The sequence below is a fragment of the Carica papaya genome, chromosome 1 (genome assembly GCF_054855325.1).
Source record: "Carica papaya isolate Zhongbai chromosome 1, ASM5485532v1, whole genome shotgun sequence".
In the NCBI taxonomy this organism is placed as follows: domain Eukaryota; kingdom Viridiplantae; phylum Streptophyta; class Magnoliopsida; order Brassicales; family Caricaceae; genus Carica; species Carica papaya.
Window position 1 is genome coordinate 11933915 of NC_142309.1, and position 20638 is coordinate 11954552.

The following is a 20638-nucleotide window of genomic DNA, read 5'->3' on the forward strand; positions in this document are numbered from 1 at the left end:
AAGACTCCGTAGTTATATTTATACCTTTTATTTTCGAGTTTCTCTTTTAGTTAGTTTGTTCTTTTATACTTTGAACACGTTTTTGGTTTTAATGTAAGGGATGTTAATCAAAATTTTTATTACGCTTCCGCATTTAACCTTTTTAATACACATATTTCATTTTAAAATTCCGGGGCCCCTTACAAAAAATTTAATGAATTGAGGACTTTAATTACCAAATGATTTGTTAATGCAAAACTTATATTTTGGTAGTGTCTTCATTTTTGGAAAAAACAAAGAAAAAAAAAATTGGGAAAACTATTTATCATAAAGACTTCGAGGCATAACTTTCTTAAAAATTAATAAAATAAAATTTATATAAAGATATTAAAAATAATATAATAATAGAATTATAAATTTAGAATATTAAAATGAATTAATTTAGTAAATCAATTTAACTAAGTAAAACTATATAAGTCATGGATGAGTAAAGAAATATAACATCCCAAGTTCACTTTAGTAGGCAAGGATGTGCAATTTAGTAGGCAAGAACGTTTGTACACCAATTTAAATTTGTAGAACTAATGAAAATTTAGTCACATGTAGTGATGCTACACATAATTACACGTATCTTACAATAGAAAAATAAAATACATAATGTATTATGAATTTATATACAAATAATTTCCTAATTAAATCATATTTACGTACAAATTTAAAACAAAATCTAGAAGACCTTCCATAGTGTCTCCTCCTGGCCTTGAGTTTGCTCATTATCCTTCCAGGAATTAAGGGACATGTTAATTGAGATGAGTTTCACGGCTCAGTGCGTATAAAAAGTAAAAAAACTATATCTTAGACATGCGAGCATACAATTACATACATTCCAACAAGTGAATACAACTGATGCAATTTCATTTAAGCACAATTTATTCATATTTTATTTACTTTATGCTAAAACTTATCCACTTAGTTTACTTAAGTTCACATTTTTCACATTTACTTATTATTTTAATTTTTATTTATTTTGTTCTAAACTTATATACACTATTTACTTTTTAATGGTGTGATTATTTCAGAACTGACTTTTTTTATTTATATTTATAACTAATTTCTTTATTTCCTTCTCTTTATTTACATTGTGATATATTTACATCTTTACTTAAATCACATTCTTTTGTGCACATTGAATTCACATCAACAATTCATGTTTACTTTCACATTTCACTTATTCACATTTTTTCTACTTGTTAATTCCTTTCACAAACATATTGAAATCACATCATAATTTCAAAATCACATTTTCATTTTTTATATACATCTTATACAAATCTCACAAGTATAATTATTTTAATATTTAAGTTTTTTTGACATTTTTTATTTAATAGTTTTATTTCTATTTCTTTTTATTCTTATCAATGTTTCATTTTATAAATGTTTGATTGCATGATGTTGGTTGTAACCATTAGGGTATCACGAATTCTCTCTACCACATGGGCATAAACACATAAATCACACATGCATCGAATTGGTCACAATAATATTTCACCAAGTGAGCCACATCACATATACATATTCCATTCTCGTGGGATTTTTCATCCACCTATTGGTAGAGTCTACCATTCGCTAAATTTCAGTAATACCAATTAAACGAATTTTTAATATTTTATTTTTATATTTATTTTTTATTACTTGTTAATGAACTAACATATTTTTATTCAATCCATTGTTTGTTATTCATCTTCCCTTTCTTAAATTGTCACTCTTATTTATTTTCACTAATTTTCTTAAATCTTCCCTAATAATTCTAATATGATGTCATTTAATTATCTATTCCTTTTTTTTTAGACATTTTTCTATGTTACCGAGAGACATTTCAATTCCTTTTTTTGAGAACCTAGAGACTTGCAATTTGGTACATGCAACATTCCATAATTCACGGAAGTATTTAAAATTACAAGTAAAAGAAAAACCAAAAGGAAAGAAATATTACTCTAGAGACTTGCAAAGCATAAGATCTACACCAAACTATAATTTTAGCCTTTTCACATGAAAATGCCTGCTTTCTACACAAGGAATAATTATAAAGCTATTAATTCGATATGTATGTTCATTTTTCCTCAAACTCAACATCAATAACTTCAGATTTGGACTTGGATGAAGAGCCTCTTCGAAATGTGTCACCTTTCGGCTGCCATACAATATTTCCACATCTTGTACAACCAATTATTTGGTTTTTGTAACCAATAAACTGCGTCTTACAAGAGGGACAAGCTCCCTATCAAACAGAAGAAAAAGAGTAGCTGATCATGAGATATTCTTCCTTGTAATAATAAGCTCTAATTAAAGAAATTTCACTAAGCCATGCAATAAAGCAATTTCAGTGGTGCTCAGCCCACCTTCAGTAGATCACATTTCAGATTGGCATAAATTCAGGTCAGTATTCTTTAAACATATGAAAACCATTCATACCAAGAATGCATATACTAAGGAGATATAAAAAATCAGGGATAGAGAGTATCAGTTACAGAATTCAGATGGACTCATCGATAATCAAGCAATTAGTCATACAAAATTTAAATTTCATAAACTTTGGAAACCAAAGCAACAGGCATTCACTAAAGTTTAAAAAAAAAAACCTTAGGCACGTAATTAGTTACTCAATTTAAATCTTGGCAATAAAGTGAAGTCTCACTCCCCCAGAATGAATAATAAGATGAAATTAAAGCAAAGCACAGCGGAAGCCCTAAGAAACAGTAAGTAGACATTGTTTACCCAGTCCACCACTTCAAAATAGAAAGCTGCAAAAGGGCTATGATTGAGCTGAGTAAAGATGCCCAAAAGGACAGCCCAGCCATTATACAGAACTGCAGCATCTTTACGTTCTGCCAACATGATGCTTGAGCCTCCACTTATCTTCTTTGCTTACATAGCAACAGAAAAAAGCACACATCTAGAGGTTGCAATCAAGCATGAACGATTTATTTTGGTTTTTAGTCAATTTTTCTTAGGTGTCATTCGGAGTACAGGGATGTCCAATGCTTTATTACATAATGACAAACAAACTAAGTTCAGAGCATACAATATGTTGATAGTTTGATTTACACTTTGGATTACTTAAAATGGGCAAAATTATTCTATATCAAATAATTCTTTTATTATAACAAAAATCACATTAAAGTGAAATTTAATAAATTATTCAGTGACAATAATAAGTTAATTGAGAGAAAGCCAAAGAAATAAGGAAGCCCAACTTTTATTTGTCAAGAGAACATTTACTTGAAACTACTCTATTCCCATAGTTCATGGAGCAATTATCACTTACTCCATTGCTCTGTAGCATGAAAGCTGTAGAATAGATTTTTTTTTTTTTTGTTTCTGGTTCTGTGGATGCGTCCATTAATCAATAGACTTTGTCCCTAGTATTCCGGTGTGGAATAAGGAGGGACCGAGTAGCATAAGCTGTTATTGGAGCCGGATTGTTTTCACTGGATAGTGGGTTTTTGGTTGGAACAGCAAGTAGAATTTTTAAGCATCAGTTTTTTAGTTGAAATAAATGCAAGAAATTTTAAGTTTCAATTTCCATCAACTTATATTGTTTTGGAAAGGATGATCATTTTTGCTTCTATTTAGGTTTTAGCCAACTATCTTCTAGGGGAATGCCTTTATTCACTCTAGAAATCTAGAAAAAGTTGGACCTCTATTTTGTTCAAGCCTTTTTGCCATCATTTCTTTTGGGTTCTTTTTTCAAATGTTTGGAGAATACCTCACCCTCTTCTGTTTTGCAACATATGTTTCTCTTCAATAAATTTCTTGTAGTATCAAAAAAGAAGATTATTTTCATTTTCAAAGTATTTCTGAGACTCTCAGAAGACCTTCAATTATGTATAAACCTTAACATGGTAAACATGCATGTTGCTGCATGTTGAGTGTGGTTCATCTTCAAAGTATTTCTGGACCTAGTGCAGTTTTTTACTATGAGAGGCATTCTTGTAAATTTGGTTTTTCTCCTTTTCGCCATATATAGGAAACAATGTAGTCGTAAGAGGTGGTTCTTGATTTTGCAAAAATTCTGAAGGTGGCTCCACAGAGTAGGAACATTGCCAAATCAATCTAAAATACTTTGTGCGCTTACTTTCTCTATTGCTTTTACTTTAGTTTGTGTGCATTGCAGGGTTGATTTCACATCACTGGGTTGGTCTGAAAAGCTTGGGAAAGAGTACCATGAGAGATGCGAAGAATTTCAAACAATAACAATGAGCTTGCAAGTTTCATCCTGTTGGAACCTTTGTTTGGCATTTTCTTTTTCTTTTGAGGATAAAAGATGTAACTTGTTTGGCATTATTGTGAGTGAGCAAGCCCTTCTTAGGTTGGCAAGATCTAGAAACTTTGTTACAATGGTATCTCATTTATTTAGGAGTTAATCTCGAGGGCTATAATAAAAACTAATGGAAAGTTGCAAATTCATACACCATAGAGGCCCCTATCTCTTAATAGGTTTGTAATGTGTTTTCATAGTTTGGATAGCATTTACTTGTTTGTACACTGTGATGTGGCATGGAATATTTGGAATCTTTGCTATTTTCTGGGAGCTTTAGATTTACCCTGCACCTTAGAGACCTTTATATCTACCCCTCTTGGGGGTCTGAGGAGTAAGGGGCAGCCTCATGGTTCTGTAAGCATTCTCAACCTCTACATATTCTTTCAAACAAATTGGTCTTTTGGTCACTACATGGGTCAAGACTCATGATTTATTCGGGCAGGGATTGTTTATCATGCAAATGGATTCAGTTGCACTTTTGTATTTATGTCCTCTTCTCACCGTCTCTTGTCTTCTTGGTAATGTTTGTTGTATTCCTTGTTCAAGGATGATGGCTAACCTTCAATAATTCCCTTTCTTTAATATAATATTCTTTACTTTTCAAAACATTATGACAACAAAATGAATGCCTTTTTTCCAATCAAAATGGCGATGAACAATGTCAAATAGCAAGAAATGATAAGCCATGTTTAGGGCTGACACCATATTGACTTTGTACCCAAAGTGTGCAAGTTCCGCTTAGTTGAAGCTCAACTCAAGCCTATTTAAAACCCATTTACTTTTCACACCTAACCAGAACTTATGAATACCCTACCTGGAAGTTCACAAACGCGGTTGAATCTCAATAAAAATAGATTTATCTCTTTATATAAATAAATTAATAATGCAGTATTGTACATAATGCTAATGCTATATTTATAATATCTATATGACCTATAAAATATGCCTTATAATATAGCGTATTGCTAAAGTTCTTGCACTTAGATTAGGCGGAATAATCAACCAAGTAGTTGGTCAAGACTAGTATGCCCTTGTTGAAGGACATCAAATTCTCGATGATGCTTTAGTTGCCAATAAGGTTATAGACTCCAAGAGGCTTGTTGTGCAAGTTAGATGTTGAGAAAGCTTATAACCGTGTGTCTTCGTCTTTCCCTGGATGCCTATTAAAAACAATTGGACTTTAGGAGAGATGAAAGAAGTGGATTAAGAGATACATTTCTCCTCCCACCTTCACAATTTTAATCAATAGCAGGCCAACTTACTTTTTTCGGCCTTTCAGGGGTCTTTATCAAGGGGATCCAGTAAACCTCTCCTTTTCATTTTGGTGGTGAAAGCATTTAAAAAGATCTTAATGAAAACCAGAGAATGGATTCCATTCATGGGCTTGGCCTTGGATGATAAGACCTAAAAGATTCTGGTACTTGGAAGAAGGTGTCCCTGAAGATGAAGAAGAGACTGGCTGGTCAGAAATTGGAATTTATCCAAAGGACGAAAACCCATCCTTAATAAGACTATCCAATTTGCCTATTTACTTCCTCTCTTTTTCCTATGCCTTCCAAGGTGGCTAAGCATTGGGAGTCCTCGCAATGCCTTTTTTGTTGGGGTGACTCGAACAACAATTAGCAGTACCATCCGGTGTGTTGAAATCGAGTGAAGAGACCTCTCTAAGAAGGTGGGTTTGCTATCAAGTTCTTTATCAAGATGGATAAGTCCTTACTTGACAAGTGTTTGTGGTGATTTATGACTTGTAAAGGCCAAATATTGTGGGATGTGATCCAAGCAAGTTTGGTAATGAAGGGAGGGATCGGAGAATTAAGAAAGATAGACAACCCTACGGCACTAGCTTGTGGAGATGAATCAATGGAGTGACATACCATAATGGACTTGTTCAATTTAAGGTGGGCAACAGGTAGTCGATTGGTTTTTGGGATGATCTATGGTGTAGTGATACTCCATCAAGGATTTGCTTTCTCAACATTTTTCATTGGCCAGGAATAAATGACCAGACCTCCTGGAACATCAATATCTTCAGAAATCTGAATGAATAGGAGGTTCCTGAATTTTCAAAGCTAATGACATTTCTATCCAAGAAAGATGAATAAGTCCATTTATTTAGTTCTACATTTCCTATACCTATTACCTATTAGGTAATTGCTGGGTTAAGACCTCTTTGGATGATTGCCCTATGCAGCCCATAGCCAAAAATGGGAAGTTCTCTATGAAACCTTTGTATAATAACCTATGCTCTAAGAATCTTGTTATAATTAGATTTTGAATTAGCTCTAGATTGCCTGAATATAGTTAGAAATCATAATTTTCTTAAATATAAAACCATTACACTATTTAAGAGTACATTGTTAGTAACTTTGAAAGATTTTATTTTTATTAGTACTTAGTTTTCTAACTTGTATTAATAGTATTATTTCCTAATTCTATTAGTAAATTATTTCTTAAGTTAATCCCATTTAGTAAAGGTTACTTACGAAAAATTATAAATATCTCTATAATTTCACCTTTTGAGATAGATTTCAATTATTCAATTTAATACTTTGAAAATCTTTTAATTTTCTGATTGTATGATGCAACTAAACTCTTACGTGATACATAACACATCTTCGATATAATGATTAAGACACTTTATGTGTGATATCATTAGGTTTTATGCCTGAATCCCTAAGTAAGCAAATTAATGCTAATTTGCTCTACATCAGATTCTCACGGAAGTAATATGGAAAAGCGACCCCCTTCCACTGACATTGCTTTCTTTGGTTGAGAAATGTTTGGGGAAGAATCGTCACCTTGGACAAACAGAGGAAAGCCTTTTAGTCAATCTGTGAACTGTGTTTTAAAGAGGAAGAATCGCCCAAACATCTTTTCATATGTTGCTCAGAGACTATAAGGATGTGGGTTATGCCTTCATAACTCTACTTGGGCGATTGCTAGGCCAATCAGGTAGGAAATTTGGCTTGGTGGAGTATTAACATTTGTAAACATAGGAGAAAACTTCTCAATTTTATTCCTATGTCTATTTTGTAAAATAATCTGAAAAAGAAAACAAGCCTATTTTTTAGGGCAGATGCTCCTCTTGGGTAGAGTTAGAGACGATTGGTTCCAGTCCCTGTATACTTTGTTGCCAAGGCATTCCATCCTTGATTATCTAGATTTGAGCAACTTTATCGACATTTTGATTTACGATATATAATAATTTTGTTTTAGGGTTACATCTCTTTAGTGGTTTTTATATAATTTTCTTTTTCTCTCAAAAATGTTTTAACTTATAATTTTTTCTAGTGTAAAAGGTTAAACTATATTAAAGAATCATAGGTATCAAAGGGATACCAACCATTTACAAAATATTTACAAATTAGCAAGTGTATCAACTATATACTAAAAATCTTCCATCCTATAAATGTCATGCTACAGTAAAATAGACCCAAAATAATTGAACCACCTATCTCTCAATTTATGAATCTTGTTTTCCACCCCCTCAAAGGCCTTACCATTTCTCTCTTTTCAAATGACCCAAAAAGAACCCTATCCCCTCTACCAACCTTCTAGTATACACAATCATAAAAAAGCTGTCTCCTTGCCTAAATACCCTTCCAAAATCCCATCCCATAAGGCCTCCCCAATTCTCTAAACAGCATTCCCCCCTTCATCCTGCCCCCATCTTTAACTTATAATTTATTAATTATCATAGATACTAAAAAATTAAAAATATAAATATAGTTTTTTTCCTTGTACTCTTCAGATCGACTATGCATGATTGTTTCAAAATTAGGCTTCCTCACATCCTGTTCTTCAACCCTGCCCCACTAGTTGGTAGTCGCCAACCGACAGCAGTCTTCCACTGTCTCTCAGCTATGAGTTCTGCATCTCCACTTACCTACAAGAGTTCCATGACAATGCTTGCACTTGCAAATCATTGGAAGACTTGTTTTTCTTGATAGCCTACATTGGTTTACCAGTGCAAACACATAAATATCCCTTCTCAATCAAATTTAACTCTTGATCTGTCAAGTCTCCCTTTGAGATTATAAGAAAGAGGCTTATTGCTCTTTGATCTATTATGTATTTTGCTAGTTTCTTATCTTGCTTGTTTACTTGTTTTAGGTTGTAAATAGAGGCAACGATTTTTTTATGGAAATGAAAATTCCTCGTTGACTTTTGTTTCCAACTATGAGATTTTGAGGTCTTCTTGACGTAATTTTATGTATATTTTAGATTCATTCCATCTTGGAACACTGGGGGTTTGGTTATTCAGCTGATGTTTGTGAGCACGAACGCAGCGGCTATTCTCTGTCTATAGTCTTGGTTAATTTTCAGCTAATGTGAGATTTATTTAACTGTCTATTATTGGTAGGAACGAGGAGCAAGAAATGTCAAGGTTGAGCTATTTTCTGCTTTGTGGAATTTGTAGCTGGAAACGAAAGCTAGATTTTTAAAATGCTTTCCAATTTCTTTTTTTGATTTTGGAAATATTGGTTTTTTTGCTCATGGTTTTTATCCAAGGGTCTTTCTAGCTACTTTGCAAATGGATTAAACAACTACCTATTATTGAACTTTGCCTGTGTTTTCTTCATTTTTGCTGCTGCAGAAGGACATTTTACCCTCTTATTGGGCACTCTCTCTTTCTAATAATATGCTGCCAAACTTGACTTGATTTGAATCAAGTTTTAAGTCAAGTTCAAGTTTTTGCAGCATTCAACTAAATTGAGGTCAAATATCTAGGCAGTTTTGACTTGGACCCGTACCAGCATTTAGAACCAAATAACAACCTTTTTCACCCACACCAGCATCTGCAACTGAAAAACTAATTAGACGCTGGAAATGACTAGAAGAAAGATCCACTCAAGTAATCAACAAACCAAAGCATGTCGAAACCATTCATTACAGCCCTGGAACTGCATCATAGATTTTCTACCCAACAACATTTGCAGAAGCAACATAAATTCACAATATTTACACTCTAACCAAGCATATTTAATGAAACACTTAATGCAATCACCAAGTAGAACAATTAAAAAATACATCAAATTATCCTCCTACAGGCATGCATGTTACTGAGAGAATAGAAAGTGTCCCCAGTTCCATTGAGCCAAGAAGACAATATCCTATAGACAGGTTCCTAACTGCTAATAGCTCAGGAAGGGAATCAGAAATCCAGGATTTATCTAAACTTGTCATTCTTCTTCTATATATTAATTACAATAGCACAAAAGATTTTTTTAGACAGAATTATCAGTCAGAATGCTCAAACCTTAATGGTTTTGACATGGTAGAAGACCAGAGATTCAACATAATCACCTCAGGAGTATGGAGAAGCAACTGAATTGTAAGTAAAGGAATGAGTAACCAGTTTTACCTTGATGACAAGGTTATTGGCAACAGTCCCAATGAGAATAGGTGCAGCAAATGGAAGTACCCATGTACCAAATATCAATAATCTAAATAGCCATCCAGATAAAGTAAACCAGAGGAAGAATATTATCTGCAAGGAGAAAAAGATTAAACATATAAACATAGTGCGGAAGAAAAGCCCAAAATACATCGACAAAATGACCATTGTTACAAATTAAAGCTATTTGGATAATGAATTTCGTTTCTAAAATATTTCCTCCCAATCATTTTTCCTTATGGCTATTCTGGTTCAATTATCATTCAATCAATTCCAACCCTAAGAAATACAAGTGACTGGGTATAGTTCAAACATGAAAAATTAAGTTATAACCACATTTGTATGAAAGAAATTACATAGAAATGAAACAAGAACTGAAACAAAAATAACCCTAAAGAATTTGAAGAAAAAATGTGTTATTACTTTCAACTGAAAAAGTTTATTTCATATGAGTTACGCATTTTATGGAGGATGATGCAAAATGGAACAAACCATTGGTAAGGAGCGGATTCAAAAAACAGTTTCTTTTTAGAGAAAAAGATAAATTGATAGATACCAAGAGGGTGCAAACCTATGTATAATGGAGTGGAGAAAATTTACATCCTCCTAATGGAGATTAAACAAAAAATGTCCAAATATCTATTCCATTTGGGAGCCCTTTGAGCAGAACACAAAGACTCTTTGATTCAGAGAGGTGCAATTGTCAAAGGCTCTTTTATTGTCCAGTTAGGGATTTAGAGATAAAAACTTAGACATCACACTTAGGGTCTCTTACACATCACATCTAAAAGGTTTTAAGCATCACATTTAAAGGTTTGATTATATCACACAACAGAAATTTGAAAAACTCTCAAAATATTATTGAATAACTTGAATGATCAATAAGTAAAATTTTTATAAAATAAAAAATATGGTATAATTCATTAATTCACAAGCACCAAAAGGATGTTAACCCATGTAAAAAATATTTATATATTAATTAGGATACTAATTAAGGTTCCCAAAATCCTCTATAGCAAAAAAATGATGACCTATGGCTAAAAAATCTAGGATCTCGAACCATCTATCTCTAACCCTATCAATATCTTCAACCACCTCCTCAAAACTTCTTTTGTTTGTCTCTTTCCACACCACCCAAAATATAACAATGGGAATGAGATCCACTTGTTTCTTCCCTCTATTAATACCTTTGTAGACCCAAATCTCATCTCTTACTGACCTAACCATCACCCAACTGATTCCCATTAATCCGTAAGCCATAGTCCAAAACTTATATGTGAACGTACACCAAAGCAGGACATGATTACAGAATTCTGCATCCCTTTTATATAAAAAAACAAACATTCACCATAGTCTTTCCTTTTCTCACCAATTTGTTACTAGTTAGAATAAATTCTCGGTCGGCCTCCCACGCAAAGGAAGCAGCCCTGATGGGGCATTAACCTTCCAGATTTGTCGAAAAGGAATCTGATTTTCGTGGTATCATTCTTAACCAAATAATTATAGAAAGACCTTACATAAAAAACTGTGGCATTGAGACTCCATATTAGTTGGTCATTGTTCTCGTCCATTGATATGAAGGAAAGAGTATTCAGAAAAATCTCGTACTCATTAATCTCCTAATCATTGAGATTTCTCAACACATCCATATGTCACTCCTTCCCCCCTATGTCTCTGAATGACCCATAGATTGTGATATATTTATGTCGTGCGATAGCAAAAGCTTGAGGAAACTGGTCCCTGAGCGCTCTCCTCTTAAGCCAAAGATCCTGCCAAAATCTATTTTTGTCTCCCCTACCTACCCTCCATCTGATACAAGTATGGAATTTATTCTTATCCATGAATATCTTTTTCCACATCCCCTTCTCGTGTTGTCTTGCCAATATTCTGAAGAACCATCCTCTATCCACGGCACCAAATTTCGCTTCTATCACCCTCCACCAAAGAGTATTGTCCTCTTTCATGAATCTCCACCCTCATTTATCTCATAAGGTCATATTCATCTCTACAAAAGACCTCAACTCCAAATGATGTGAACCAAGGAGGCATGGCAACTCATGAGCAGGGAGGGACCCGTAGGTTCAAGGAATCCTGCGGGATAGAGAAATCCCGCGGCATGAAGGATTCTTGCAAGTGCTCGGAGAGCTTGGACTCCTGCAGGCTTGAGGAGAGCTTGGACTCCTGCGGGTTTGAGGAGAGCTTGCACTCCCGCAGGCTTGACAAAGACTTGGACTCCTCCAGGCTTAAGGAAAGCTTGAGCCCCCACAGGCTTGAGGTGCACTTAAACTCCTGCGAGCTTGAGGAGTCTCGCGATAAGGAAAAGGGCTTCAACTTGGCCCACCAAGAAGCAAGCCCTTGCCTATTCGAGCTAAAAGGGCGGCGGCATGCTTTCACACATGCGACCATGTGTGAGTCCCGTGATTCACATGCTTGGCTAAGAGGTGGAGGGGAAACAGTCCCGCCCGTACGGGTAACTCTTTACCGTGAGGGATTCTTCCTCCCTAATTCTTCTCTCACTCAACTTCGGCAATAAAAATCCTTTTAGGACTATCGAGGGCGACAAGAATAGTGTTGGAGACCGATTATCCTTCAAGAGTTCAAAGCGAATCATTCTTCAAGAATTAATTAAATAAAGGAGTCGGAATCAAAAAGGAAAACGAAAGCTCAAAGTCTATTCTAGCCGATTTCACACATGGGAATGACCAATAGGATTTGTTTTTCTTTTTACGTTAATTCATTGCGATATTCAAGACCCCTTAAATAATCTTAATATTTCTGGGACCCGATAGTCTATTACATCTATTGATGGTTGTACTTAGGTCATCTGACTTTTCTAGTTAAAATTTAAAAATGAACTTAGTCATATTCCTCCCCGATTTTATATTACGATAATTACACTTATCTCAAAGAAAAATACTACAATAATACATAGTTTGGGGTAACAATCAAATAATTTCGAACCGATAATGCTCGAGATTATTTTACCAAGAAATTATCATCTTTCTTCCAAAAGGAATTAATTGTTCATGAGTATTCCTATGTCTACACTCCACAACAAAATAGAGTAAATAACGGAAAAACAACCACTTGTTTAGCACTACCTGAGCATTTTTATTTCAGAACCATATCCCTAGAGAATAACATGGAGGAAGCTGTGTTAATCATTACCTATCTCATCAATTAGTTACCATCTAAGAAAATAGAATTTCCAACTCTTTTGGAAGTTCTTGCTTCATTTTTTCCTGAAGTACGAGTCTCCAATAACCTTATTCATCAAGTCTTTGGTGTGATACTTATGTTCACATATATTAGCCACAAAGAAAGAAACTTGACCTTATAGCCATCTAGTGTGTCTTTTTGGGAAACTCAACTACCCAGAAAAGATACAAATATTATCATCCTACTAGTAAAAAATTCTTTATATCTGCTAATGTCACATTTGTTGAAATAAAATCCTTTTTAGATCAACCTTATTTTTTGGAGGAAACTACTACATTGGAAGATAAAGAGGATCAATCCTTTTCGACCTTCACATTCCCTTACCTATGAAAACTACACCCTTGACAACCACTACCACAACATAAAGAACAACATCCATAAAATGAGTCCGAACCTCAATCCAGACCAGTCTTATGATTTCCTGAGGTGTATTCAAGAAGGAAGAACCTAGAATCTGATCCAAAGCAAGTCCAAAAACCTGAGTCGAGTGCTAGAAATGAGGTAAGTTCTAAAAACTCTATTTTTCTCAATATTGACATATCTATTGCATTTAGAAAGGAAATCAAAGAATGCACTAAGCACACTCTCTATGCAATCTAGAATTTTGTATTCCTTGAAAAATACTTACAATGACACAAAAAAGTTTTATGAGCTTAAATACAGTATCTATTCACAAAATATTATTTGAGACTTTAATCAATAAGAAACAGATAAAATGCCATGAATTTTGAAATGAAACACTTGAAAAAAATCAGACATGAGAAGTTGTGGACCTGTCTAAAGGGAAAAGACCGATAGGTCGCAAATGGGTATTCACTACCAAATATAAACCCGATTGAACTATTTTTTTTTTTTGAAAGTAAAAATATAATATGTATTGCTAAAAGCACCAACTGATGCAGATCATGTACAATTATTTACAGTTTAATCCTCGAAACAGAAACTATTCCTATACATTTGGAGCATAATCGGAGGATGACCCGAAAGCAAAAATTCTAGGGTCCTAAGCCATCTATTTTTCAGTACATCAAAACCTTTTGTATCCTCAACTCCTTCAAAAGCTCTACAATTCCTAACTTTCCATACAACCCACAAAATACTAAGAAGAATAATATCTGCCAAAAAACAGCAGCTTTTCAAACTCTCCCAATCCCCAATCTCCTCCCTTACCGATCCTGACAAGACCCAGCTGATCCCTAGGCAACTGTACACCCCACACCACAGTGGATAAGTAGCAGGACAGTGAAGCAGAAGGTGGCAGCAAGATTCTTCAGCTTATTTGCATAGGTAGCAAGCATTAACCAAAATGAGACCCCTTCTCTTTAATTTATCAATAGTTAATATACACTCCCTGCTAGCTTCCCAAGCGGAAAAAAAAACCCGAGGAGGTACCTTTGCCTTCCAGATTTGTTTGAACGGGAGAATATTCCTTTCACCATCAGTCAATTGTGTTGGCTCATCATGCTGCATCAATTTTTTGTATCAGGATTTCACCGTGAACACCCCTTTTTTTGTGATATTCCACCAAGGCTGATCCACATTGTTGCCCAAATTGATACCAGCAAGGGTCATCATCAGATTTTCATACTCCAACTCACAGTCATTTAAATTACGACTTACCACCACTCCCAAGATCCTTCTCCATTCTGATTTCTCTCAAAACAATCTGAAACACGGGCAACCTTGTGGGTGGAGATAGCATAAACATTGGGAAATCTATCTTTACGTGGACCCCTTCAAAATAATACGATTGAACTATTGAAAGATATAAAACAATGGTAGCCAAAGAGTATACCTAGACCTACGAAATTGATTGCTGAGAGACATTTGCACTTGGTGCAAAAATGAATATAGTATGTATCCTACAATCTTTAGCTACTAACTTCAATTGCCAATTGCAATAGTTTGATGTGAATAATATCTTCCTGTATAGAAAACTAGAAGAAGAAATTTACATGAAAATTCTCCTTGGGTTTGCTAAAGGAGTAGGAACATACAAAGTACACAAACTAAAAGAGGCACTATATGAGCTTAAACAAACCCTCTGTGTATGATTTTGGAGATTTGTAAATGTGATACTATCAATGGGTTACAAGCAAAGTTAGAGAAATCACACCCTCTTCATTAAGCACTCAGAGTCAGGGAGTCACAGCCCTCCTAATATATGTAAATAATATAATTGTTATAAAAAATGATGAATGAGAGAAGATGACTCTCAAGCAATGTTTAATTAGAGAGTTTGAGATCAAAAAACAGAGAAAATTAAAATATCTCTTCGAGATAGAAGTAGCCAACACAAAGTTGGGAATATTTAGATCAAAACAAAAATATACTATAGCATGCAAGCTCACTAAAAAACTAATTGATCTCAATCATAAACTGGGACTACCAGGAGATCCTGATGTAGACAATGAGATGTACCAAAGACTAGTGGAAAAATTAATATACTTGTCATGTACCAAGTTAGACATTACATATGCAGTTGGTGAGCCAATTCATGCACAAACCCAAAGAGATAGATCTACAAGCTACCTATCGGATACTCCACTACTTGAAGGGTACTCCTGTGAAAGAAATTATGTTCAAGAAAAATAATCGACTACTTCTTAAAGCATACACTAACCAAACTATGCAAGATCACTAGCTGACATAAGATGTACTTTTAGATATTGTATCTTTCTTAAAGTTAATTTAGTGACATAGAAAAGTAAGAAACAGAGTGTGGTATTCTAGTCCAATGCAAAATTAGAGTTTAGGTTTATGACTCAAGGGATGCGTGAGCTTGTATAGTTTAAAATAATTTTAGATTACCTAAAGATTCAGTTGGATGGACCTATGACACGCTATTGTGACAATAAGTCAGCAATTGGTATCACTCATGATCTAATACAACATGACATAACAAAGTACATTGAAGTGGACCAACATTTTGTCAAGAAAAAACAGGATAACGAGTTGATATGCATTCCTTATATGTCTACAGCTTCTTAAATTACTGATGTATTGACTAAATAATTGAGTAACCCTAGTTTTCAGATAATCATAGCCAAGCTACGAATAGATAATACTTATTCACCAGCTTAAGGAAGAGGGTCAAGAGGATTTGTATGTTAAAAATGTGGGTTAAGTAGAATAAAGAGTATATTAGTAATATACTCCTTCGTAATCTTTCTAATTAATTGGCTTTCTTTATATGACTGTTAGGGACTTGTATATATAGGATCCTAATATTTAATATAATTCATAATTCATTCTTCCACATTTTCTCCTTTTTTCCTTTTTATTAAATTTTACTTTTTTCCTACTTAAGTCAGATTGTAGACTAGTGGTTGCCCACAGCACCTAGTTGGGGTGGTGCGCCTACCACAACACAAAAGCTAGGGTTTCACCGATACTCTACCTTCAAACACGAACCTTCACCAATGCTCATCATCAAGCTTCTAATACCAATGTGTTAAAAAAAAACAGTACCCATAACTTGCCCCACTTTGGCAGGTTTCATGAGTTTTTCCACAACATTTCAAAGCATATTAAAGGAGAAGAGTAAGCGTGTACTTCAGCATTTATCTAATACCATGGGATACTCACTTTCTTGGGTTGGACATTTCGCTCTTCTCAATGCCACCTATCAAGTTGCCTTAACATGTTCCTTTGCTCTAATACCAAATATCTTCCCATGCACAGGATCTCTAAATTGCGTATCTTCATGCGCTCAAGTATGTTGGTCTTCCTCATGAGCTCCAATGTCTCCAAGGTGGACAGTTCATGCACTCAGTAGTATTATGCATCTCATGTGTTCAACAACTTGTACTTGATTGTTTCTACTGTGCAGGCTCTTGCACTCAACACCCTAGTTACCACTATCGACTTTTTCATGTGTTTCAAGCTATGACCCTTTGCTCTTTTGGTTTTTCTCAACACTTCTAATTGTTTAATGCACTTCTAGCTATTTTATTCTTGTTTTTTTATCTCATTTACCTTCATGTTTCATCCAATTTGGCTGAATTTTTTTGGATCATAGACTTTCTTTTCATTATCAGCTCCTGGCATCTTTTGTTTGTTGACTTTTTCCGGTTTTGCAATGTTAGCTTCTAATCGTGACCCAGTGCTGGCTCTTTTTTTCTTTCAACTGACAGTCTTCCCTTCTCATTCTCACTCACTTTCTTTGCTTTGATGTGATTTTGAAGGTTCAATATCTCGTTCAAGACTCTATTTCTTCTAATCTAGCCTTTCTTGGGCTTAAACATGTTTTTGATATATTTTAAATTGTGTAATGGCTAGTTACTGGCAAAAGCTTGAGGTGGTTGGCATGCACCAACTAGGGGAGCAATGTGTGCCAACTTCTAGTGGCAGACACCACTCACAAGTCAAATTTAAAACCCTCAAGTCCCTTCATTTCATCATTTTGTTTTTCAAATCCCTAGCCTCTCTTTCATGTCCTTCATTTTCTTGACCAATTCTAGCCTTTTCTTTCTACATGATGTTGCTGGAAGGACTCCTCCTTCAAGACTCAATAGGCTTCCATCTATTTCACAAAATTACAAGTACTCCTATTATCATCTCTTTTGGCATTACAAGGCTACTGGGGAATCCAAGCCACTCCTCTGAGGAAACAATTGCCAAAACAATTTGTTTGGAGCATGGTAACCTAAAAAAATGCCAAAAGTATTAAAAAGCTTGGACCAAAATATCCAAATGAATGACTCTCCTTACCAAATCTACTTCTAAAGAAACCTAAAGGTCACTTTGTTCTAGAACCTTAAGTAAAAAGATTTTTTCTACCAAGAACTTTCCATTAGTAAGGACCATAGATGGACATTTTCTGAAAAGGATTTAACTTGCAACTAGCTAATTATGAGTGTTCTAGAATTAGGGTTCAGATCTGTTCTATCTCTATTCAGATTAGAATTTTCTACTTTTCTAATTACGAGTGTTCTAGAATTATCTCTTTGTTTTTGGTCATTATGGGAGTAGTATTACTTGACACTATATATAGTTTGTACTTTCTTTTAAAACCAGATCACATTAATTCAAAACAAGATTCTGAGAAATTTTTCTCTAATTTCTCGAAAAGCAGAATTCATGGGATTGACCAGCGTAAGGCAATGAATTTTGACTACTGTCTTCTGCTACTTTTTTTTCTTCATAAAAGAAGAAAAAGAGAAACCAAAGATGTAAAAGAGGAGAGGATACAAGATCCTCAAAAGATAAAAGACAGAACCAAGAAATTTAAATGGAAAACAGAAAGTCCCAAGACAAAATAGAGATCCAATCCTTTAGAAAAGCAGGTAGAAGTATTCTGTTAAAGAAATCGAGGGTCTTAGTCCAAAGAGACTCAAAGAAGATCATCACTTGCCAAACCATGCAAGATTATGAAAATGATGCTTGTAAACTCTTAATATTCTCTTCTGACCAAATGACGGAAAACCTAGCAAAAATGGCCCCTCTCTCCAACGTCTTATGCTCCTTGGTCCTCCCTATACCTCACAATGAAGTAGAGACAAAAATCTCCAACCCAAAGTTTATATTTCCTTTTCAAGTAAGATGAAGGACTTTTACAGTTAAAACTGACGAGCTTCATGTTCATTGTCCTATTACATGCATCTTTTAAGGCCAATTACATGCATCTTTTAAGGCCATTGAGTTTTTTAAATGTTACCTATGTGATTAGGCATGGTGAGAGTAGTCAAACATTGCATTAAGTAACGTGAATATAAAATGCATTTTTGAACCATAAAGCAAATACTTACAGCCAAACTTCTTCCTAAGGGCGTGTCCAAGAAATCATTTAGCTGCTTCCTGTACTGCAAACATAAAAAAGACAGGAAAACGAGACAAGATTAAGAAAACATTAGAATGGAAACATACAATTGAACTGGTTCATTTTTCTCTTGTTTCGCCTTTTGGACTAATGCATTTTAATTTTTTTAAGCTTTGTTAAAAGTAACTGAATCTTGAAAGTTCATTTCATTTGTAAATGAATTGGAGAAGATATTCTTTTGAATTTAAATTTTCATGTTTGAAATATACAGTGATAATTTTATTAAAATGATTGTAATTCATGAATCACTAATAAACTTGAAGAGATACAAGAGAACACATTCTGACCTTTTTTTTCCTCGAAACTCTTAAGTTCGTTTCTTAACTTCGTCAAATTTAATAAAATCCAAATATACTTCTCAATCCTATGTGAAATGAACTCAACAGTTTAAAATGGTTCTAATCATAAAAATGTAGATTTGCAAATAGATTTCATATTTTTTTGTGAATTTATTTGTTTCAAATGTATTGTTAAACTCAAACAAGATGTTTTTTCTTATCAAATAATATCTCAGAAAACCATATAACACCATCTCACGAGCATTTCGCCGCTCCTTATAGGTCGGCAAGAATCAACAATACAATAATCAATTTCTCGAATTATCAATAAAATCAATTAAAACGTGGCCTCACATCAAGATCAAACCGTTCAATATTATTCTTCTCGAAAAACAATACTCTGCTGAGAAAACCGTTGAAAAGAGATAAAACGAACCCTGGGCCAGTTGTTACTAAAATCCATGGAAAAAGTCCGCCAGCGAAGCCCAATTTCGAGATCCCGATCGATAGAGCGGGCACGGTCGACGGCGGATTGAGCAATGGAGCCAAGGCTGCGAGAGACAGAGTACCGGCGGTCGATACGCTCTGCGGTCTTCTTGGCCTCAAACAGAAATTGATCGAATCCATCATTGGCGCTCCGCCAAGCATCTCTCCAGGTCTCCGCGGAGGCCATGCGCTTAGCGAAATTGTCGATATCGCTGCGACGGAAGGCGCGGATACTGCACGCCGGCCGGCAAGGACTTTGCATCCGGGGATAGAGTGCCCTCCCCGGGAGATGTGATTGCCACCAAACAGTTGTGGCCATGGCCACTGTCCACAGAAAATGAGGAAAACAGACCAAAATAGTTCGAAATGAGTGAAATTTATAGAGAACTCACTGAAGAAAAGTTTACCCTCCAAAGCCACAAGAGTAGGCTATGAGTAGGCGCTTCGGACTTACAGAACCACACTCAAGAAGACTCCGTATGGCCAAAAAAAAATCAATTCAAAATTTGATAAAATGTAAAAATATTATTTTCATTTTGTTTGAAAACTTTTTATTAATTAAATTAAATGTAAAGTTTTCAATAAATTCAATAAAAAAATTAAATTAACAATAAAAATAATATTTAAAAATTAAAGAGTATTTAGATAATAAAAAAATAGGGAAATTGTTTATCTATGTAATAAAAACTAAATTTCATAATTTTAAAAGTATACTGATAAATTTTTTTAAAATTTTAAAAATATATATATTTATAGAATAATTTTAAACAAAAATCACAAAAAGGCTTGTGGAGAAAAAAAAAATTTTCTCAAAAATATTTTAAAATCTTTTGGGTACACTTTCATATCATATTACTTGAAATGCATATGATATTTTGTCAAAATTTAAAAAAAAAATAGTTATAAACTGAGACATTATATAATCACTTTTGAAAAATATATATTTAATACTCGAGTTTTGATGAAAACATATTATATTTTTTAAAACTCACTAGTAATGGTTAAAAATGAGCATTTAAAATCTTTACCTACCTTCTTATGTGAATAAAAGTTAATTTTATTATTCAAACTATATATAATCTTTTAAAGTTCCTTTGAAAGAAGATCGAAAAATAGATTTTTTTTAATAAAATTTG

General features: G+C 34.1%; 1 protein-coding gene across 1 annotated transcript; it reads right to left on the minus strand.

Moving 5' to 3' along the window:
* Positions 1-1890: 1890 nt before the first annotated feature.
* On the minus strand, positions 1891-19982 carry LOC110816314 (replicase polyprotein 1ab protein). The gene is made up of 4 exons (XM_088219715.1): positions 19453-19982; positions 18668-18721; positions 9666-9791; positions 1891-2257 (listed from the first exon to the last, which is right to left on the minus strand). Exons 1-4 carry the CDS (start codon positions 19819-19821, stop codon positions 2090-2092), a joined length of 717 nt encoding a protein of 238 aa, XP_088075841.1. The 5' UTR covers positions 19822-19982; the 3' UTR covers positions 1891-2089.
* Positions 19983-20638: the final 656 nt, after the last annotated feature.

What these genes read in the sequence shown, in the direction of transcription:
- LOC110816314 (XM_088219715.1), bottom strand. Translation starts at nt 19,821, where the DNA reads ATGGCCACAACTGTTTGGTGGCAATCACATCTCCCGGGGAGGGCACTC. An exon ending in TTAGTAACAACTGGCCCAGG is followed by an intron (nt 18,722 to 19,452) that starts GTTCGTTTTATC and finishes TTATGTTTGCAG; the next exon opens with TACAGGAAGCAGCTAAATGA. An exon ending in CCAATAACCTTGTCATCAAG is followed by an intron (nt 2,258 to 9,665) that starts GTAAAACTGGTT and finishes TCTGTTTGATAG; the next exon opens with GGAGCTTGTCCCTCTTGTAA.